Consider the following 24,343-nt stretch of genomic DNA (forward strand, 5'->3'; position numbering starts at 1 on the left):
GACACTACTGGGCAAAAACCCCCAAATGTCTCTGTTGAAGTGGAATATCTACTGATGCATTTTAAGGAGCCAGTTATTGAAAGTATTGTTTTAGTTGCCTAAGAGTATGTAATAAATTAGAATATTAAAATGAGTTTGGTTTTTTTAATGAGTTGTTATATGGTTATCAGCAATTGTAAAGTAGATTTTTTGCAATTATTTAGTTCTAAAGGCTCCCCAAAATTGGCACCCAAAAAGAATGATTTAATTACAATATTAGGGTTTTCTGAACATAATAATTTCTGTTAAATCATGGTAACTCAGTATGTTAATGTATTCATTTATGCACATCTGGTTGCAGATTTGGCTCTGGGTCATAGGTGAAGATGGATTTTGTGGTTACTGCCAGAGGACATTTATCTGCATTGCAGTTCTCTCTCACAATTTCACTTAATTATACTTTTCTGCTTTCAGAGAAGTGCAAGATTGGAATGAGAAGGCAAAGATTATATATACTTTCTGTGTGTGTGAAGTTACAGATACTGCCTTGCTATATCGACTTGTATATATCTTTTTTGGTTCATAAGTTCTATATTCTGTTTGCTAGAGGGCACGCAGAAATAGCTTGGTGTATGCACATGAGCATCCCCTTTTCTTTTGCTTCTATTTCCATTTCTCTCACAAAACCACATAAATGAGTATTGCTAAAGATACGATAATTAAAAAATGAGAGAATTCTGATAAATTATGAAAATAATAGTCTTAATCTTATACATCTGCATTATAAGAGTTCTTAACTGTATGATCTTATACTCTTCTGTTCCACAGATGACCTGCCTCAATATCTCTTTGAATCCTGTGGTTTAGCCTTCACTTTCCTCTTTCTTACTTTTTTGCTTTTACTGCCTCAGAATGAATTGGTGTCTGCTACTCTGCTGTTCTTTCTGCTAAACGGGGCAGAGGATCTGATGACAAAGGATACAGAAAAGACTGATGTACTCAATGCCTTCTTCACCTTGGTCTTTACTGGTAAGACTGGCACTGAGCAATCCCAGGTGCTTGAGATGAATGGGAAAGTCTGGAGCAAGTAAGACAGCCTTGGTGGAGGAGGATCAGATAAGGGAGCACTTAAAAAAATTGGACAAACACAAATCCTTGGTACCCGATGCAGTGCACCAACAAGTGCTGAGGGAGCTGGCCAATGTCATTGCGAGACCACGCTCAGTAATCTTGGAAAGGTCAGGACAAGCAGGTTTGGAAGAGGTTTGGAAGAAAGCAAATGTCATTCCCATCTGGAAGAAGGCTGATCCAGGGAGCTACAGGCCAGTCAGCCTCACCCTGTTTTTTGAGATGGTAATGGAGTAAACAATCTTGGAAACCATTTCCAAACATATGAAGGACAAGAAGTTGTTTGGGAGTAGTCAGCATGAATTTACAAAGGGGAAATCATGCTTGACCAACCGGCTTGCCTTCCACAATGCCACGACTAGCTCATTGGACAGGTGGAGAGCAGTGTTGTTTATCTCAACTTTGGCAAGGCTTTCAACAGCCTCCCGTAACATCTTCATAAACAAACTGATGAAGTATAGGCTAGATAAGAGGGCAGTAAGGTGGACTGAAATTAGGTTGAACTGCCAGGCTTGAAGGGTTATGGTCAGTGGCACAAAGTCTGACTGGAGGCTGGTCACCAGTAATGTACCTCAGGGGTCATTAGACTGAATTTGGTTTTTAAGATCTTACACTGGAGAAGAACTTCTATATCTCAGCAGATTTAATATTCTCATGTACCATTGGTCCTTTAAATTTTATGATGTTAAGGTTAATCATCAAATTTATACTTAGATATTGTGACATTTTAAATCATATTAGCCTTAAATTAAACATTTAAACAGGCTTTTTCAGAGGAACAGTTAAAAGTGTCATAAGGAAAAATGTCAGTCAAAGTATAGTAAATGTTCATACAATCCAACTGAAAGTCCCAAATAGCCTCAATTTTGTATTTTTTGTGGTTATTATTTGCTTAGTATCACTAATTTTAAGAGAAGGATTAGTTCTTTTATTCTTGCTACCATCCAGATCAGAGAGTAATTACCACTTTTTCCTTAACATTTACGTGCCTGCATATTATCATCCAAGCATTCTGCTTTGCATAAAGAATTATCCCTGATTAGCAATATGTCTTGACCATGGAGCTGCTTTCAGCTCAAGCTAGTCTGTTGGGTGATCCATTCCTACTAAATAAATGAATATCTATCCAGGTCACATTTCTCAGTGTTTCCTTTGATACCTAAGCTACTTAAAGTGAAATGTGAAGTGAGCAAAGCCTAAGCTACTGCAGTGCAGAAAGGTTTTAAACATAGATCTTTATTACTTCCTTCTAAAGTTGAAGATAACTATATCATTCATCAGAACTCTTCTTTTGCAAGAATGAAGATCTCAATAGCTTAGAGAGAACGTTAGCAAGGAGTTTACTATGTCCACATCTTCTGCCGTTACTGCTACTAGAAAATAAATGTGTTTCAAAAGCAGCTTGGCATATGTTTTGGGAGGACAGGCTTGTAATTTGTCTTATTGACCATACAATGGAGAGCAACATTGAAACTTGAGAACAGAAGTTGTAAAACTGCAAAATGCAACTTTGCCTATTCTGCTGAGACCTTAATTATACATGAAATATAAGATTCGGTGCCCACTTAGGGTATATGGGCAATTGTAGTGACAGGAGAGGAAGCATGAATTATTTTAGTGTAATAAATTTTCAATTTACCTTCTACCCATTCCTTATCTTCACATTTCTTTTCAACATTTCTCTCTGAAAGACTAACAACTAATAGTATGAAAAAAAAGTCAGGAAAACCCCTTAACAAGTTGCTAAAGTATTGGAATGCCATAATTCAAAACCTGTACTTCATAAACAGAAGAAATTTTTGCAAATTAATGAATTAAATTGCCACCTGAGAAGCTGTATGTCTCTTCCTTATTAATTATGATTCTTGCCACAGTGAAAAAGATAAATTGTGTTTTGAGAAATAAAGGATTTTCTTGAATGTATCCCAGGAAGATCTTGAAAAGAGTAGATAAATCTACATCTAATATAAAATTATTAGGGAATATAACAGCCAGTAAATTGAACAATATCTGAACAATCAACCTAAGTCTGAGATGTAATGGCTGTCTCTGGAGCAGACACATCTTCATTTCACTGGAAAATCTGCTTAGAATGGAAATTCTGCTTGAAAGAGAAGTCCTAATCCAGTGCCAATGCAGGTTTGTCTGAGAGTGTTAGGAATAGTAGCATCTCTCAAGATTCTTACTCTCAGGTAGGAAAGTTTTGGTTTTGATGTATTTTATTCACTTCACTGTAAGTGAGGTGGGGTTTTTTTGTTTTTTTTATTTTTATAGTTTTAATTTTGATATCAATTTAGCATGGCATCTGAAATAAAAAGGTTGAGGAAGGAGAGATTTTAGTGTGAGATAACATGTCTTCACAAGACTGTATAAGAAGTAGAATTCTTGTTTGTTTTCAAACTGGTTCTGTAGAACTTTTACTTAAGGTTGTTTCTAGTACAGCAATTAAAAAGCACGCTCTTTTCTTTTCCTTGTTTTAATGAATTTTTCTTCCTCTCCTCTCTCCTCTCTCCTGTCTCCTCTCTTTTCTTTCCCCAGTTTTTAGGAAGGGTATTTATGGAGTCCATTGATTCTTGCTTCTCAATTTGATAGTTGCTAGAGACAACTGAGAAACAAGCACAAAAGGATATTTTTTATCTTTGAAGGGTAAAAGGGAAGAATCTTATGTAATTTCATGTAAGATTTCTTTCAGTTAAAATCGCTGCAAAACAGACTTTTCCCACAGAATGAATCTTTCTTTCTACACACTTGATAAAAAGCTGAGTTAAAGAAGGGCAAATGACTATCTAATGAACTGCCATCATGAGTATCGTACGTCTGACTTCCAACAAAATATTATGACAGAACATTGTTCTTTAGTGATAGATCCCGGAAACTATTTCCTGAAATATAAATTAGCAAAGTTTTTAACCATTTTTCTGTGTTATATTTCATGTTTTGCACAGCAGAACATAAAACTTAATATGTAAATATAAAATCCAATAAGTAGGCTTTTCTGTCCTGTTCGCCTTAGTCAAGCTGAATACTCCATGTTTAAGAATTGCATTGTAGCTCGTTCCCTATAGCTGAAAAACCCACAAGATCATATCAAAATTTCATTTAATAGAAAAAAAAGAGTTATTTTCCTGAGTTTTAAGTTCATATACAGTTGAGAAATAAGCCAAACTCTGTGTTTAATTTAACTTTTTAGACTTTGGAGTAGTATCAAAATATTTGTTTTGTACAGTTTTATTGTTTTATAGTGGCTGGCATTACGCAGCTTCAGGGAAATAAAAGTATGAAGGAGGATAGTCCTTAGAGCTCTATACTGAGAAGATTCAAAGTATTCGTATTTGGAAAACTGCTAAAATATCTTTCAAGAAAAAGCCCTAAGTCTTAGGGCTGCATATATTTGTCTATATATTTGTGTATACAAATATATGTATGCATATATATGTGTGTGTATACATGTATGCTTATATATAAAAATGTTTATGTGTATACACATATATGCTGACCCTCAAAAACCTAAATGACCTAAATAGGAATAATTGGATAAATATTTAGGAAGAATTTTTGTGTCCTTACTTGCAATACATTTTGAGATGCCTAGACAGCTATTCTACTTTCAGCTAAACAAGGCGCTTCACAGTGTTTGTGTGTTAATTGGAGTAAATAAGCTTTCTGATTATTTGCATAATTAATGCTACTTCTGCAGTGCATACCAAATATTTAGATTAAGTATGGTATAGCTGTGGATTTAGTAATACAACTTCAGATATTTTGAGAGGAAAAAACATTTCAGACTATGAAAAGTGGAAAAGTTTCTGTTAATTCATTGTAAGTATCAAACAGTGAATTTCACTGAGAACAGTATTTAACTTTTTTTTTTTTTAATAAATAAAATGATGCAGGGATTATAGTGTTCATTCTTAAGCCAGTATAGAAGCCAAGTATGCTGTAATCAATTGCCGTGATTTATTGCATTTTAAATCAAAGTGATCTATAAGTGAAATGCCATGACAAAAAAAGCAGTGTAGAGGGTAACATTCTAATCTAGAAGCTTTTAGTACTGTTCAGTGATTTTAAAAGTAGTTCTCTTTACAAATGGAAACCTTCTGTTGAAAAGCAACAAAATGGAGACTGATATAAGGTAACACTGTTCGTATGTGATGCATAAAAATCTAAGGAATTTGTCAATTTAAGACATTATTTGGGATAAGGATCAGCAAAAATAAACCAAAACTGCATAGATAACAAAAGATGATTGGAAAATTTTATTAGGAGCAGAAAGGTAAATGTTCATGCCTCAGGGTAAAAGCCTTCTGCAACAGATGGGAATAAATGAGACATACCCCCAGTGTATCCGTTTTTCTGTCATTGCCCCATGTGGTGCTTCTTGAACTTTTCTGCTCAGAATTATTATGAATTGACAGTGGTCTTAAATCAACCTGTCCCTAATATTTCAGGAGTTCTTAGAAGAATTATCAGTTTTGGTCAGCGAGGGTTGTAGCAACCTGCCTGAAACAGGAACTGTAATTTTCCTACGAGTCTCTAATAAAAGACTTCTTGTTTTCCATGTTAAGGTAAATGTAGCCTCACATGCTGTATGTGCTGAAGGTAGATACATTATCATTCTGTTAAGCCTAAATAAATTTTAGGAAAAACTTAATAGCCTTTTAAAAAAAATCTTCTAAGGCATATTTCCACTCATCTTTCTTATGCTCTGTATTGCATACTTCAGTAGCATCATTTTAAACCTTGTCCTGGTTCTAACGTCAGCACTTACAGAAAAGGTTATTGCCACATATTTCTTCTGTAAATGTTTGTATTATTCAGTACCAGATTTAAGCTATTGAAACAGGACTATAGGCATTATTATAGCTATAGATTAGTTCCACCTCCAGAGATTTTCAGATTTCAGAGTAAGAAGTTGTTATATAATATTATAAACCATTATTACTGCAGTAACTTATATTAAGAAGGACATACTGCGATAGTTTAAAGTTCTCTCTAGCTCAGTATTCTACCTCCGATAGAAGACGCTTAGAGATGAGTAACAGTGCAAACATATGGCAATACTTTCTTTATACATACTCTGAGACTTCCTGATTTGAAATTCAAGGCTACTTGAGACGAGGTGGTACTTCTGTAGGGTTGTACTAGATTTTTATTGATAATTTGTTTAATTATATTTTGAACCTGTGCAAACTTCTAGCATCACACCATTCTGAAGTAGTTACTAGGTTTAAAATCTGTTGTATGTAAAATATTTTGTTTTCAGCTTGCTACTTAATACTGTAATTTGATACTTTACTGACAAATTTGTGTATTCCACTGAGCTATTTAACAATAATGTCTGGTGCCCAGCCTCAATGTCACACCTACTTATATAGACTGCTGTCATATTGCCACTCAACTGTTACTTTTCCTTTGTAGTTCCATAATCTAATTTATTAATTTCTTATAAAGCATCATTTCATACTTTTGATCATTAAAGGTCATCAGTTTCAAGATTTTTATGTGAATGTATTAGGTTTATTTGGAAAGTCTTATAGAATATTACCCTAACCCTATATATATTTTTTCCTCTGCTTTTCAGTAACTCAGAATTTGAAAAATTTCCTTGTGGCTATATATCAGAAGATTTATCATTTGTGAAGATGTCTGTTATGCCTTCTTAGACATATATCAGTTGATTTTGCAACTGGTAGCAAGAATTTAACTTTTTATTGCTTGTGAAAACAGCAGAACAGCTTCACAAGAAATAGTTTCTTTAAAGATTTATTGCTATTCTTACTTTTCTATATAAAATAACTCTTAACCTTAGTAGATTAAACCTGATCCTTTAAGAGTTTTAATGCTTGGTATAAGACCATGTTCTTTCTGGATGGTCTTCTTATCCAGATAATACCAATACATCATACTTCTGTGTTACAACTTTTTTCCTTTTCTATTGGAATTTTTATTTTAAGATTAATGGTAATTTTTCTCAGTCATTTTTTTCCAGAATGAAAGTAATGTGGTGTGTGTGGTGGAAGAGTTGCTTAAGTGTAGTGTTTTTTATGGTGGGCTAAACAGCTTTCTTCTACCAGAAAGAAGATCATGATTTTGGTTTGCCAACCATTTTGTACTGTTTTATTTAAATTTTTTTGTGGGACTGACACCAAAGAATATCTATTTAGAATAAGTTTGGATATCATTTCTTCCTGGTTTTCAGGAGAGGGGACAACTGCTTTAAAGATTTCATTTTCACTGTCAGTGTTGGAATGTGTTAGCTATTTTGAAACAGTGAAATATATTACTTCATAACCATTGAGAACAATGGCTTCAGAGATTGCTGGGAACTCTTGATCCAATTAGCTGTTTATCTGGGGTGTTTCTTTGAATTAAAACACTACTATCTATCTGCAAAGAGATACTTTGTTACCAACTTACTTTACTACTTACTTTAGTAAGTCAGTGAGAGAAAGCATACTGATGGATCAGTTAAGAAAAGTGAAACTTGAAAATACCCCACAGTAAAGCACAGAAGGTAGGAAAGGGAGAAAGAGAACAGAAATAATTTGTTTAATTCTCATGTGCAAAGACCAAACTGACAATACCTGTAGTGTACTGGACAGCTCTTTGCCTAGAAAGTTATAAAAATCTCTGGAAAAGGAGATTCCATGGTCTGCTTTAGGTACTATCAGCCAGTATTTCCCACTCATTTCCATTTGAAAGATTTTCCTATTATCTAACACAACCCAAAAATTCCCCTGCTAGAGTTTAAGTCCGTCCTTTCTCTTCTAAAACGTGGTGCACAGTGGATATTTGCTTTTCTAGTAACTTTGTACATATTCACAAATTATTATGGTCTGCTTCAGCTACTCCCTCTCCTCCCTCTTGGTAAATCACTTCCATTCTCTGTCTTTCTGTGTCCTCAGCTCATTTGTTTTCTTGGAAACTCTCTTAGTTGATCCATGTCTTTCTTGAAGTTTGGTGCCAATTACTGGCTTTTATACCATGTGAGAGTACTAGAACTGAATAGAAGTGATAGGATCAGTCTACCTGCTTAAAGGTACAACTCTCCTATTTATGCATCCTAGCAAAGCATTTGCTTTTTCTGCAACAGTATGAGATTTACTGTTATCTCCAGATTCCTTTCTGCAGAATTTCCATCTCTCCAATTTTCCAGCTAGTACTTCTGTAATGAATTATTCTTAATTAAGTGTAGTACACTGTGCACATCATTATTGGATTTAATCCCATTTGTTTCAGATCATTACTCCCATTGTACAAGAGCTTAAATTATAGTCCTTTCTTCACGAGTACTTGCAACCCATTCTTCTTCCCAGAGTCAATTCTTTAACCTGCTTGATATTATCTCCAAGTTGGACTAAGGTACTTTTATGCTATTTTCCAAGTTGCAAATGAAAATATTGAATAGCATACAATTTAGGACTTTGCAGTTTGATTTGTGGACAGATGATAGTTAGGTTTACTGTTTTTCAGTGAGTTTTGTACTCTGCGTAACAGTACCTCTTTCTTAGACTACCGTTTGCTTGCTTTCTTAGGAGAGAGAATGTGACCAAAATCTTACTGAAGTTAAAATATCTAGTATTTTTCCTTTGTCCACAATATCTTCTATCTGCCAAAGAAATACACAAAATTTGACCTAGAGGAGTTTATGGTGACTGTTGCTTGCTATTCTGCCAACAAATAGGTCGTTTGTCATTTTTGTGCAAAATTGCGATAGATATTTCTTTGATTATCTCCATTTGGAAAATAGTTTTCATATGCTGCAAAAAATCTTGAGGCTTCAAATCTAATCATACAAATGTAAAAACATTTATTCTTGTTTTAGTGAAAACTAAGAAAGATTATGGCAAGAAAAGCACTGCAAAAACCCTGTAGCCTTGTGTCCTATTGATTCATCAGGGGAAGACCAAATCCAACCCAAAGAGTGACTGTGAAGATAGTGTGCTTTTTTTCTTTCTCTTTGTGGGAGAAGAGAGGGAAAACATCTAAATCTTAAAAAATTCCCAAATAAATTTTGATTTTGACAAATCTGCTTTTTCTACAGTCAGGATGAATTAGGAGTGAGACTACGTATTAAGTAATTGATGTAAAATGTATTTCAGGGACTTTTTAAAGGTCATAAAATTTTTAAAAACTCAATGGATCTCAACTTTTAAAATAATAAAAAACAATTTTAAAATAGAGAAATGAATAATTAGAGTCCCATGGCAAAACTTTGCTTCTTCTATCTAGAAATACTTCATAAAAAAAGAAAGCAGTGTGTCTTCAAGAGTTGGTTTAACTTGCCTGCAAGAAAGATGAAGACACTGCTGTTGTGCTTGATTACTGCATGCATGCCACATGATGTCATTACAAGTTAAAAATAAAATTACCTATTAAAAATAAATAAATGCAGAAATTAAGTTAGTCCCAAATCACTGAATTGAATATGAACATTACTTCCTTCAGTATTGAGTGAGATCAACAACTGAAACAAAACCACTCTCATTTTAGATCACTTACAGAGGCCTTTTGCAGTATAGTTTAGCTTTCCGTAACCATAGTAAATGTCTGAGTACACTATGTGAATGACTGCACATCCACTCCAAGTTAATACTGCCTGATTATTTTATTTTATGAAGTACTTTCACCTATTGTCATGGGTGAGACAGAGTAAATGACAGCCTGTGTTGGATCAGGATACTGGGGTTTGTTGAAGATCCAGCGAGGTCAGAGTTCTTATCCTATTTGGTAATTTCATGCACTCGGTCGTTCTGCACAGTGCTATGTTCACAAGGTCTCAAGTTGCCTCCCTGGCAGGGAGGTCGCTACTGGTCTGAGAAGATCAAGCAAAAGTCATGTCAATTCATGCTGTGCTGCTGCTCGTAGTTACCAGTCTCCGGTGTCAGTCCCAAGTCCCTCGGCATCCGCTGGCATTTGTCTCTATGCATCTCTCTGATCTTCAGAATCTTCTCCCACTTCTAAGATCTTTCCTCCACTTAGGAACTTCACCTTCTTTCCAGTTCCCTGTTGTCTCTTCAAGATGGCTATTTCTTTTTGGGAATGCTTCTTTTTAGCCTCTTTCTGTAACATGTCCCGAGTTTTCCCAATCTAAATAGTCTATTTGCAGAAGCTCAACTTGTGATCAGCCTAATTGGTGCTTCTGTCTCACACCTTTTCATTAATGAGAGGATTCAGAACATGCCACTTTAGTCTAGGTGTTATCAAAATTTGGAGCCAGCCCCTACAAGATGCAGCTGGCAAGTAGCAGGAATCTGTCTCAGAATCCAGTAGTTCAATTTTGGACAATTTCCTCTTCCCCTCCCAGCCACGCAGAGTTATCTGCTACCTGTTAGCATTCATGTTTTAAGCTATTTTTGGCCTACAACACCCATCAGTAAGGTTTTCATCATGACATTGGCTTAGAATCTTTATCTTAAAGATCCATTGGTAATTTATTTTTTTTTTCCCAAGAAGTACAAATGCAAATGAAATTTAATACATTTATATGCTTAGAGGAAAATGAGGTATCCTTAGTAAGACTTCTGATTTCCATTGTTTATTTCTACTAGAATTGAGTAATTATATTTAAAAACTTAATTATTGTAGAGTGGTTAGCTGGCAGATTTTCTGCTAGATTTGATGTAATTAGGAAAAATACATTCTGTTTTCTGACTAATTTATTCACAAGCATTAGAGTTAAGTAGGTTGACTGATAGTAGATGGATTAACTGGAAAACACAAAAAAATACTTATAAAAGTATTTAATTAGTCAAAATGGGAAAATATTCCACTTCATTTTTTTTTCTTCATACTCTGATTTATATAGACTATAAAGCTATAGTTCAATAAATGTTTTTTAAACAATAGTGCTACCATGTTTCATTTCCACAGGCACAGCCATTTATGTGGCTGCATGGTAAACCAGATTGGTGTGATCCAGATTAAAAAGTAAAGAAATGTTTTGCCCTTTCTTTTTAAGCCAGCTTTGTTCCCACACCCACTTTACTGCCACACAGACTATTCTACCAGCATGAAAGAAAAGATTAGCGGAGATGATAGAAGAAAGTACATGGGTACTAGGGACAACTGGTTTTGCTTAAATGTGCTCAAGTAATATTCCCACCAGAAGCCTAAAGATAGCTAACAGTACACTTAAAGTAAGATTTACAGTTAGAATAGGATAAACAATAAAGTTTACTCTTTGATCGAAGCATCTGGTTTAATGAGTTTCCATAACCAGGCTGAGCAAATCAATCTAGGTGACTAACCAGAAGAACAATTCAATATTGGTCCTAATTTAAAATGAAAGCAGAAGTAGTTAATCTTAAAAAGTTAAAAATAAAAATGTGGAAATGGTGATTTATTAAAAATACCAATATTGTGTGCTGAGAGTGAGTCTCAGTTCTATTAATAAAAAAAAAAAAGACAGAAAGATTATTGAATAAGTCCCAACTATGATCAATAATATGATGGATTTATATTAGAAAGACTAACTTAGGAAGAAAGTAAGCTTTTAAAAATGTATTTTACTGTATTTAAAGTATTTGTTTTTGCAGTGACTACGTTAAATATTTTTGAAATAACTGCAAGCAATTTACCAAGGAGTTGGCATGAAATTAATGTCTCCTACTCTAGACATTTGTAACATGGAGGTCTGAATTTAGTTAAAGTTAATACTGTCCCAATGTAGATGTTGAGGCTCATATTTGCTGTGTTCTGTTCCTGTTATAGGTAACAGGGAGATGTTATATATCCAGTCAGACTTCATCTTTGGTATCTTTCCCTCCAGAATTACCAAGGATCCCTGACCTTTGAGTTTTCTGCTTGGAAAAAAAGTTGTTTCAGTTAAGCAATAGAAAAATTCTGACGCAGTGAATTTTTTTTCTTTAGAAATTTATAAATGAATGTTTTAATTCTGATTTGAAAACTTACACATAATTAAATTTTCATTCTATTCATCTTTTAAATACTGGTTTTTGATATTTTTCAACTGAACATACATTTAATGAATATTTAGAATAAAATATAAATTGATTTAGTTTTCTTTCTCTTCATATTAATGAAACAACTACAATAAAAGAAACATCATTTGCATTCTACATTGAATTAAATCTTTCTTCAGAATAGATTTTTTAGATAGTAATTTGAAATAACTTTTTTTTTTAAATGTTCTAGAAGAAACTTGCTGTTTTCTGTAAAAGAGAGGAGAGAGTTTGTCTCTCTTTTAATGCCAGTTCTTTCATTCAAGCTATTAGAGCTTATTTTTTAATAATGAAAATGGAACAAAATAACGCTTTAGGGCCTTGCAGAACAAAAGAGACTATTTAAGAACAGTGTAATTATTAATATAATTAATATAAGATAGAACATGTTTTATATTATGATGCATCTATCTAGATATCCGTCTATCTTCTCATATGGCAAATAGGTTTTGGGGAGGAAGAGAAGGGGAAGATGTTGGCCAAAGTTACATCTGTTTAGGTCGAAGATCTTACTGTTGTGAAAGTCATTGTGTTGAATGTAATTTGATGTATCAGCAGAGAATGGTGGGAAGAGAGCGAGAGGTGTGATGAGGCAGAGCACTGCAGATAGAGATGTGGGCAGCAGCAGCCATCGGCTTTCAAACCTGCTGATCTTCTCTTTCATTTGAAATAAAGGTTGAAGTCACTTCACAGCATGAATAGCAAAAAATAAGGGATTTTGGAACAAGCCTAAACATCACCACACTGAAGAAGTGGCAAACTAAAATAATTATCAATGTTACAGAGTTAAACTCAGATGAATTTACATGCATTTGTTGGTCAGCTTGTGCAGCAGCTGCTCCTATTCTTTCTTACTAGAGCTATATGAATATGGGGAAGGATCTTCACGTTGATGTGAAGTGATAGATATTTAAGTTTTTCAAATGCTGAGGCATCCGTATTCTATAAATGAACCAAAGAATCATGAAAGACAGATTTTGCTTAGAATATGGTACAGGAGTTTGTTGTAGGTTGAATTAATTTTTTTAAAGTATAATTAGATATTAATATTCTAATGACTTTCCCACTGAATTTTTGATACATTCTTTTTTCCACTGCAGCAGAGTGCTTAGTGTAGCAGTTAAAGAAATAATCTCTAGCACCCTGCTTGAAAGTATTTTGCAGGGGCAATGTTAAATCTCTAGTGCTTAGTAAATTAGACCAAACAACATCTTTATTCCCACATCAGTGTACATGGGTATGAAATTAAAAAAAGAATTCTGAACTGACTGCTACTACAAGCAATAGATTTTAAGGTTGTTTTAGGTGTATAATATCTTTCTTGATAGCCCACTGAATCCTTCTGAGGCTCTTTATTTGGTGCTCATGGCACAAAGAAGGATCTTTCCCTACAGAGTATGGTTTTTTTCTGAATGTTTACTTTCTTTATGTGTCATGGCATAAGAAGTCCTGTACAGAATTGTCTTCTAAATGATTATTTTTGACCTGTACTTCAAATGCAGTTTTGGATCACTACTGGAAGACGTGATTCCTCTGTAATTTTTTTTTCCTTTCAAAACCAGCAAAAGATAATCCTGTACCAAGTACTTCCTCACAAAATACTTGGTAATGAAAAATACTTTTGGTTTTGATATTTTCTGGAAAGGATACCTTTTTTTTTGGGGGGGGGGGGGGGATAGTTTTTAATTAAATTGTTTTGGGGAGCTTCTCTCCAAATAGTATAAAATATACCAAACCATTAATATGTTGTAGTGATCCTAACTGGAGGATCGTTGTACATAAAGGAGCCGAGTGATCCACCTAACAGTTACCCGGAGTAGGTGCCGGCCTGTGCTGTGCTCTGCACACGCCTTGGCTGCGGGACAAACTTAGCCAGCTAATTCTAACAGAGGAAGGAGCCTGTAGGCAGCTCCCACCTGGTACCAGTGATTGAGCCACCAGCGTGTCCTTGTCTTTAAGGAAAACTGCAGCACCAAGTTCCCAGGTGAACATCCTTTTATCTGATGGTAGAAATGACTAGCAGAATTGTTTTATTTTAACAAAATCCTCCCACAGACTGCATCTGTACAGTGTGCTGCATCCTGACTGGAGGTCAGATCCAGTGCTGCACAACTTGGGGTTCCCAGTGTCTGAAGGGACGTAAGGTTATTTGTCATAACCTCCTTTTCCCTAGAGAATTAGCTCCAATAACTGGCAGTGGTACTTTATGAAGTCTAAGTGTCTGTCTTAGTGGGATCATAATGAACTAGCACCCCATGGTGCAAAGTATATGCACATAGACATTTTAATTTCAGATATTCGTGAACATTCTTTGAAAATTCTGTAAGATTTTCACTCTTCTATGACATATAGAGTCAGAGTTTGATAAAACTCTCTTGAGTGTTAGCTAGCTTATTTTATGAAAGCAAGTACTTAAAAATTAGTCTTTCCTGGATTTAATTTTGCTTGAGATTATAATATGATATATTTACTTTGCATTAATATAGGATTCCGTCTGAATGCACTTCCTATTTAATGATTTCCTCATGGTTATTTTATTTCTTCTATTTGGTTCTTGAGTAGTTTATCTCTTAAATTTAGTCTGAAGCATAATATTTACAGCACCATGGAACAATTTATAAGCTTATAACTAATCTGTTTGGTATAAATGAGGAATTCCACAACCAAATTTGTACCTGTAGCTGATAACAGCTACTTATTTGCAAATTTGATTTAACTGTAATTGTTGGGGGACCGGTTGAAGTTACTTAAGCTGATGTTGATCAATTATGATCTGACATTAGCAGCAGCATCTCTAGCTACTTTGCCCCTGTCACTAATTACAATTTTGCAGTCACACTTGATATCAAACAAAAGTAGGTGGGTAAAGGCAATTGAGGAGGTATAAACTCAAGTAAAATAAGTGCTAGTAAAAGAAAACCAGTTTGAAGATTCTTAGTCTCTTCCACACTACATGGAGTGGTTACCACTGTTTGAGTTTAAGATCAGGATTTCTTTTTTTTCCAGTTTGAATGTTTTTTGGATTTGTGGCCTGGCTTTTGGACAATAATTTGCTTGGTTACATCAGCCTGGCTGACATCTGAAGGTACTTAGGAGTGAGTAAGGTTACCTTAAGAAATTTAATGATTTTCAGTATACAACAACCTACTTTCTTTCTTAGTCGGTGTGGTTTTGATAGTTGTTGTTCATAGGCTATATAACATACCCAGAAATACCGTCTCAAGTTTAAAACCCTTACTAACACTGATTGAAGTGTTACATCTATAGCATAGCATCATCTAATTTGTGAGAGAAAAAGCTTCAGCATTCCTGACCACTAAATAAGACCATTGCATTCTAAATGCATAGCGAATCTATCCTTTTCTCTTTCTTGAAATTTCATTTAGTTTATAGCATTCTTTCTGTAAAGGTAGAGACCTTTAAAATATATATGATTTGTGCCCCTGCTTTCATGTGTTTGGTCTTGTAGAATCAAGCTCTTAATAAGGACGGACCTGAAATAAAGGTCTGAAATGTGGAACCTGGTGAAACATGTTATGCTTCTGTTCTTTTAAATTATTTCTATGATGTCAAGTACTGGTGTCTCCAAATTCACCTTTTGCTAATGAAGAAAGTGGACTGTTTTGAACATTGTTATATTACTATCATAACAGCTCAGTGTTACAAACTTTTAAAATCTTTTAATGGTAGCATTTTTGAAAGAAAAGAACATTTCTTTATATTATAATGTTAAGATGTCTATGTGTTTATAATATGTAGGAGATTTTTGATCATATCAGATTCTGTAGCATATCAGTGGGTTTTTTTCAACTTGGGAAACTTCAGAATTGGTGAATAATACTCTCTGGATGTATAGGGAAATAAAAGCTATATAATTTGTCCTATATGAGAAAGCATGATCCCAGTCTATCTGAAAACTTTGCCAGTGGCTGAAGTTCAAAGTCTTCCGTGAATTTGGGAGCTTGGACCTGAGACAGTAATGAAAACAAAGAAAATTAAGCAATAGCTATTGCAATAGAAGGTGGAAGAAACTGCAAATAACACAACAGAGAAGGCATGATTTGAATATTTGTGATGAGATTGCTCTCCTTAAAAAAAGGATCAGCTTCTATGTGTTCATCCTTCACAAAGTGCATATTATCTGGAGAGCAAAGTAGTGGTAATTTGGTATAGACAGTTATTTAAAACATTTAGTTATTAGTATGTCAGTAACATTTTTTAGAGAATATCTCAGGTTGAGAGTATTCAAATGACTGTATTCTTCCTATGGTTTATTACGATGCTTAAAACCAAAAGTCTGGTGTTTAAATGCCGTGTTAAATATTTAAGATATGGAATGCTTCAAATAAGAAATAGCAATAAATAAAGTATATTTACTTTCTTAATAATCAGTATTATTTTAAGTAAAAACATTACAAATATAAAAAATAATCTAACCTTGTGCGGCATAGGCCTTTACAACACAATTATAGTAGTGATCTATGCTGCAGGAATTGAGCTGTTAACTTTCATCTATATTGCATTTATGCCAAATTATTTAATATGACCTTAAAGAAAATTAATAACCTTTTCTTTCTTATGTGCTTAAACACTGCAATTTTAAAGGATTCACGCATATTTTTGTGAGTTTCAGCAGCCCTGTGAATGTAATGCCTATAAAAATAAAAATAATTTACATGCTTAGGTTCCTAATCTATGAGGTTAAGTTGAGTTTACATGCTTTCCCTTCCATTGTGATGAATACTTTCACATGACGTGTCAGAGTGTATGAATAACAGTTACAATATTCTAGGTGGGATTTTTCATGTTTTCGGCAATGGCTCTGGAAGAGAATTATGCCTGGGAAATTCTACATGTGAATGGATCTTTCCTTTTTCTGTTCTTTCCTCTACTCAGCCATTTCAAAGAGTCATCATATCTCTCTAGAATAAAATTAGGCATCTCAGGGGAGAAGAGCCTAATCCATCTTCCTCTGTTTTTAAATCAGGTGAAGTACCACCAATGAGATGGATAGTAAATTTTGACCAAGATCTTCTAGATGGTCTGGTATTGGCAGCACAGCTGGCAGCTTATTGTCCATATTTGGTAAGGACTTCTTAATATTGTCAAATTTTATACAGTTTATTAATGTAAGTGGGTTTATTGGGTCTTATTTTAATTTGAAACTGTTGGCTTATGTATTTTTTAAAAAGAAAAAAACCCCTATCATTTAGCAAGTCTAGAGTAATTATTTCAGTATTAATTTTTATTTTCTCTGGGTATATTCTTAATAGGGAATTTCAGTTCAAAATTCAGATCTTGTGGATTGCTGAAAGATACAAACATAGTAATTTTGCTTAGTGGAAGATCAAGAGTTTGATTTCTCTGTCTTCTCTAGATTGCTACTCACTTTGTAAGGATGTATACCAACCCAAGAACTCCTGAACAGTTTCTGCATAACTGTTTGATACTTGTGAATGCTATGCATGCTGTCAGTCTGGCTATAGACATAAAGGTAAATGATTTTATACTAGCAGTTCTTATACACTTTTAATTTTTATTTATTTTTTTTTTACTTTTATGATAGTAATATTGTACATCAAATTAAGGTGAGATTTTAGTGAAGCAGTTCTGTTTCATGATGTGCTGCTGTATGATGGAAACCAAAATACTGCTTCATATACATACACTTAATTACAAGTAATACCCTTAATTCTTTGCTTTGTAGAATCACATATATACAACTAACTGAAAATAAGATTAATTCTGTTTAGATTCTAGCATCATAAATCACACAATGAAAACCTCAGTGGAATTTGTTATTCCAAGGCAATTAAAAAAAATATATTTAAGAACAAACATTATGCACTTAAACATAAAAAGGAGTGGTAAAAAAAATTATATGAATGTCTAGTGACACTTATTTGCATCTATCTAACCATGAAGGCCCATGAGGGTTCTGTCCTAGATTTGGTGCACCCAGAAGTCAGTAGCTTTGGACTGCTGGTGAGACTAACACTGTAAGCCATCAGCTTCTGACATCCTTTTTTGGGAGGAATATGATGATGATGATGTCAGTTTCTTCTTCAATCTAGGATCCACTTGGGATCATTTTTATGTTTCGTAACATGCTTTACATCTCTGTTTTTTTTCATTGGCCTACAGCTCCAAATTTTCTATATATGGTGCCCTTTACATATCTTAGATATTATTTCTTTGGTTTTTGTGTTGCCCCTAAAACCAGTTTTCTCCTCCTTGCAGCCTGTATTTCTTTAAGTGGCCATTTGTGAGTTATTTATAGCTGTGGGTTCTGGTAGCACCGTACAAAGATAAAAGTAAAACAAATTAGTCACAGAGGCCTGATCAAGTAAAAAAGTTGCTGTCACAGCTCTATCAAGTAAAGCAAAGCTCTACAAGCTGGTCAGCAAGCCTTCAGACAGAGAAGGCTTGGCAAACCCCAGTACTGAGGCTCTGTAAATTCTCTACAAAGCTTATGGCCTGTTAATAGCAATGGCAAGGCTGTATTACAAGGTTACACGCTCACAGGGATTCATGCTCTTATCTTCCATACGCTGGTGGCGTGTGTTAGTTACTGAGCTATTACCTATTTAAAATAGCAGATTCCTTCTTATTTTCCATTCTTCCTTTGCTCCCTGAGCCATTAAAAATCCTGTCCTTACCAAAACTAGTAAAAACTGTTTAAGGTCACACCTTTCTCTTAAGAACTTGCAGAGTGATGCCACTTTCATCAGGAGCAAAGTGAGTGTCAGGGACTGTGATGGGCTGGGGTGGGTGTGGAGCATATTGGGCTGGCTAGAAGACCAGAAGAGGATACAGTAGAATAGATACAGTGTTTGTTGGTGCATGAGGAAACTTTCCAAAGGAATTCCTTTCCATTTGATTGTGTTATGATTACAGGGAAAAATTAACCCTGCTTTTTCCAGTTGTATCAGCTACCGTCTTGTTCCCACATCCTCATACATAAATGGCTTTGCTATAACAGGCTAAACCAAGAAACTCTGTTTCATATACTTGTATCTGACAGGAAGTGTAAAAAGATAGTCTAAGTATAATCCTCAAAATGAAAGCATATTTTGCCTCAGCTTTTAATAAGAAAGGCAGTTCAGCACATGAAGGGAGAAGCTGGTTGCTGGGTATGCAAAAAGAGTCAACCACATTAAAGGTGGAGGCATAACTCCAGGACATTCTCCTTAATGCACTTAGTGTGTTTTAAGACTACAATGTCTACAATACTACAATATTATTAGTTCAGCATATTTTTGAGGTATTGGTGATTTTATGGATGGGAGAGTCCAGCTCTGTACAGACTAGGAATTTAAACAAAGCTATATATATCAGTCAACACCAGAAAAAGGAACAGGTCTTGGATCTTTGAGGTCTGTATTTTAATTCTAGCTAAGGCATGTTCTATAAACAAAATATTGTGGAAAGTATTAAAAAAAAAAAAAAAGAGAAAGTAAAGGGTACTTTTTACCGAGATTTGTTGGAATTCATATATGCTTTTCTAAGACTACTGTAGAAATTTCTTAAACTTCTTGTTCTTCAGAAATAAAAGCAGCAAAATACATTAATCCTGTTGCTAAACTGTGCTAATCTGGGATTTTTTTGATAGTCTTGTGTCTTAAATTTAGCAGGCTAAAATGTTCCAACAGTATTGGCAAAGTTCTTGACTATCAGGCAATCACTGCTTCTGAACTTCAGGACAACTTTGCATTAATTAATGCAAGGATGGTGGTGACAGCACAAGCTGAGACACATATTAGGTCTGGAATAGATGGCACTTTCAATCATTTTAAAAATCTAAGATTCTGTAATAATAAAGAAGTTTAACTGTCTGGATAACTTCAGCTGAAAGTTTAAATACCTCTAATGGAGTTCAAGGCTTTTAAATCCTCTTAAGGATTAAGATATAGGCTTAAGATGGAGTACTTTGGGCAAGAAATTCTTTGTTTCCACTTTCTAATCATGACTGACAGTTCAACCCTGGAGTATTAATGGTGTCTTTCTATGTATTTTTTCTTTGTTTTTGATATTTTTAAGTTCTAAAATGCTTTGATTTGAAGAGGATCCAATTAAAATCCCAAAATAAAATATTGCAAGATAGAATGGTGGAAAACAGTGATATGGAGGGAATGTACGTGACAAGGATAGATTAGGACAGAAGATGCAATGATTAGGGATAGCCAGTAGAGGAACTCAGTTTGCTACTGACTGATTTAAAATTGGGGCCAAGAATTCTAACATTTATATTTGAGACCAAGTAAAAGGGAGTATATTTTCAAACAAGCTATGGAGGCAGTTGTGAGTAAAGTCAGAGTGTTAAGAAGCTGAAAATGAATGTGGCTGTTCTGTTGAAATGAAGGAGGAATTCAGCATTGTCATGGAGTAGAAAGCAGTGAAACTGGGCAATAACATGGCCATATGAGCGAGAAATGTGGGTAGATGGTAACCCCAAGATTTGAGTCTGAAATGAAGGAGAAAAAGAAGATGCTGGAGCCAATGGAGAAGAGGAAAGAAATGCAGCAACATGGAATTTTTTTGAATTTTCAGTGTATGTAAGAATTTTTCCTTGAGGGTAGTCTACAGATTATTGTATGCACTAGAAAGGTAACTTCCTGGCTATCGCTTAATGCTTCAGTCATACTTTTATTGTAATAATCTCTAAAGATGATTAACACTTTTTTGTCTTCACTTTCCTGTACTTTAATAAGGAGCTATTATCTTGGTAAATGTGGCAATTTCTTGACAAAAGGACTTCTTAGTTATTTGACTAAAATTTGTATGGTACTGCAAACACACAGGTAGAACTCTGTATCTGTTTGTCCACCAATCTATAATGTAAATGTAGAGTCCTTGGTTTGCCTGAGATAGGAATCTAATATTGATGTGTGGTCTTGAAGCCAGAAAATAGAAGAGAGAAAAAAGGAGAAGTCACTTTTGTTTGTTAGAGTAGCAATTGTCTTCTTATATGTATCTTTCCTAGAGTATTCTGGAAAAACACTTGAAGAGAGTTGTAAAGGAAGGACTGAATCTTTCTAAGAATACTTATAAAAGTGGATGCAACAACTATTTGCTTTGATCTGTAAGCTTGATAGATCAGAGCATTAGATAAAGAACATTTGGCTGGAATTCAGCTTTATTGATAATATTGTGCTTGATACTGTCCCACACAACATCCTTGTCTCTAAACTGGAGAGACGTGGATTTGATGGGTGCACCACTCAGTGGATAAGGAGTTGGCTGGATGGTTGGACTCAAAGAGTTGCAGTCAATGGCTTAGTGCCCAGCTGGACACCAGTGATCAGTGATGTCCCTCAGGGAGCAGTATTTGGACCAGTATTATTTAATGTCTTTGTCAGGGACATAGACAGAGGAATTGAGTACACCCTCAGCAAGTTGCAGATGACACAAGCCGAGTCGTGTGGTTGATACTCTAGACGGAAGGGATGCCATCCAGAGGGACCTTGACAGGCTAGAGAGGTGGGCCCATGCAAACATCATCAAGTTCAACAAAGCCAAGTGTAAGGTCCTGCACCTGGGTTGGGGTAATCCCAAACATGGATACAGGTTGCGTGACAAGTAGATTGAGACAAGGCAATACACACTCACAGCGTAGAAAGCCAATCGCATCCTGGGCTGCATCAAAAGCAGAGTGACCAGCAGGTCGAAGGAGGTGATTCTTCTGTTCTACTCTGCTCTCGTGAGACCCCACCTGGAGTACTGTGTTCAGCTCTGGGATCCCCAATACAAGAAAGACATGGAGCTACTCAAGTGAGGCCAGAGGAGGGCCATGAAGATAATCGGAGGGCCATGAAGATTATCAGAGGGCTGGAGCACCTCTCCTATGAGGACAGGCTGAGAGAGTTGGGGTTGTTCAGCCTGGAAAAGAAAAGGCTCTGGGGAGACCTTACAGCAGCCTTCCAGTACCTGAAGGGTATCTACAAGAAAGCTGGAGAGGGATTTGTTACAAGGGCATGTAGTGATAGGACAAGGGGGAATGGCTTTAAGATGAAGGAGGGTAGATTTAGACTAGATATTGGGAAGAAATTCTTCCCTGTGAGGGTGGTGAGGCACTGGAACAGGTTGCCCAGAGAAGTTGTGGATGCCACCTCCCTGGAAGTGTTCAAGGCCAGGCTGGATGGGGCTTTGGGCAACCTGGTCTAGTGGAAGGTGTCCCTGCCCATGGCAGGGGGGTTGGAACTAGACGATCTTTGAGGTCTCTTCCAACCCAAACCACTCTATGATTCTATGATTCTATTCTATGATTCTATTGTATGATCCTATGATCCACTGGCATGATGAGATCTATGGAAACATGCAATTTCAACAGACAAGTGATCTCTTCAAGCACGTCTAGTTTTAAGTTCACCTAGATTATACCCTTAGGCGTCCCATAAATATTTTGTGGAAACAAAAGAAAAGGAAATACGTGTTTCAAAATAGGTAGTGCTTTTTACTTCCATCAGAGCAACTGAAAATTACTCGGACCTGATAATAGTCTCACCTGAGATATTTCTAAAGAGAAACTGGATATGTTTGGGATTGATTTAATCTTTTAAATAGGATATTCATATGTATGTACCATACAAACATACAAAAATATAAACTTTTAAGCTTTATTTAGCCAAAATGACTACTTGGATCCTATTTCCAGACTTACCGACTGTTCTAGTCTCACATTGACTTCCAGCTTATTGAAAACTTGGCTGCTGCACTTGTATAAGCAAAGCCTATATAAACTTAGGAATCTCCTTTTGTTCAAAACAAACAACATTGTTTCCTATATGTTTACCTTTTAAGTTTGATGTTTAAGCCTTACAAATCTGGAAATAACTAATAATATTTCTGTTTCTGAAATTTAATATAGTATTTTTATCACCTTCTGTTTGTTTAATACTTTTACCATAATTTTCATCAGTCATTTGTAGTTGTTGGTTTAAATTGGTTACCTAGGTAACATTTTATGGCCGCTGATTCCAAGCATTTTCCATTTTTCAGTAATTTGTGTCCTGCTAGAAGCTGTTCTTTGGCGTAGGATGTCTATTTTCATCATTGCTTTGCAGGCTTTGTAGTGGGGAAAGCCTTCTTGCATGATCTTTGCATTTGTTGAATAGTTTATTACATTATTCAACTAATAATTACATGTTCATGTAAAAATGGAGAGTGTTATCACCATAAGAAGTGGCAGTGATCTACTCCTTCCTGATATCTTTTAATAAAGTTTTTCTCTCCTCTTTTCTGTCTGTCAGAACTTTGGCTTATAGTTACTGTGATTATTTTGGATTTAAAACACCCTGACCTGTTTTTCATTTTTATTTTCCAGCTAGATAGATTAATATTTGTTTGTAATATATTCTATTCTAAGTATCAATCCACTAACACTATGCTAATAAAACAGAACTGCCAGCATTTTCTAAATATCATGGAATGACTTAGAGACATTAATGCTATTTAATTTTTGCATTGTTGTAAACCTATTTTCATAAAATCAAGAGGCGTTATTTGTAAGCAGTTACAAACTCTTCTGACCAGCAGTACCAAGCTTTGGTAATATAAAGGTGATTGAAAATATGGAGAGTTGGTTATGGAATTAACAGCACAGACCTAATGATCTTATAACAGTTAAATACCTTTGGGTTTGCAGTAGAACCAATCTACTAACCCTAGAATTTATTGTCCAGTTTTAATATAGTCCTAAGTTGGAATATTTAGAATCTGAAGTATAATAATTTATCGACTTTGTCAGCTTCAGCATTTTCTTTAAGTAGGCAACATTAGAGTATAAATAAAATGCTAGTGAACAAGCACCTAACACTTCAAGAAATGTGAGAAGCTTTTTCATATTTTGAGAACCTTTGTTATGGACACAATTTAAAGCATAAATCTGTTAAACATTATTAATTGCTATGGTTTGCTAACACAGAATTTTTTAAAGTAAATAATATATATAGATTATGTGAATTTTCTGTTGAATATTGTTATGAAGCACACTGATTTTTATTTTTTTAAAATTAATTCCTAGAATAGTAGGTTTTCTGAGGGAATAAGTTCTGATCTAAGTGGAAATGAGTAGAAGTAGGTGGCAAAAAAAGGTTAAGCTTCCACAGATAATCTACTCTGGCATCTTTGCTGTCTTAAATGAAAATGCAGGAAAGATGAATAGTAGAGGTGTAAAACTACAGCTGTATTGGAATAATAATAATAACAAATTCTCCTACAAATACTTGTTAACATTCAGTAGCCATTACTGAGAGAAGGGAATGGAAAACATC

The 24,343-nt window shown here is 34.9% G+C and overlaps 1 protein-coding gene across 1 annotated transcript in view; it reads left to right on the forward strand.

Annotated features, from left to right (window-relative positions):
- Positions 1–24,343, forward strand: part of CFAP47 (cilia and flagella associated protein 47) — a 362,349-nt gene that overhangs the window by 90,946 nt on the left and 247,060 nt on the right. Inside the window, 2 exon segments of the mRNA XM_054819861.1 lie at positions 17,059–17,156; positions 17,449–17,565. Of these exon segments, the coding sequence (XP_054675836.1) occupies positions 17,059–17,156; positions 17,449–17,565 (215 nt within the window).

The sequence above is a fragment of the Grus americana genome, chromosome 1, assembly GCF_028858705.1.
Source record: "Grus americana isolate bGruAme1 chromosome 1, bGruAme1.mat, whole genome shotgun sequence".
NCBI lineage: Eukaryota > Metazoa > Chordata > Aves > Gruiformes > Gruidae > Grus > Grus americana.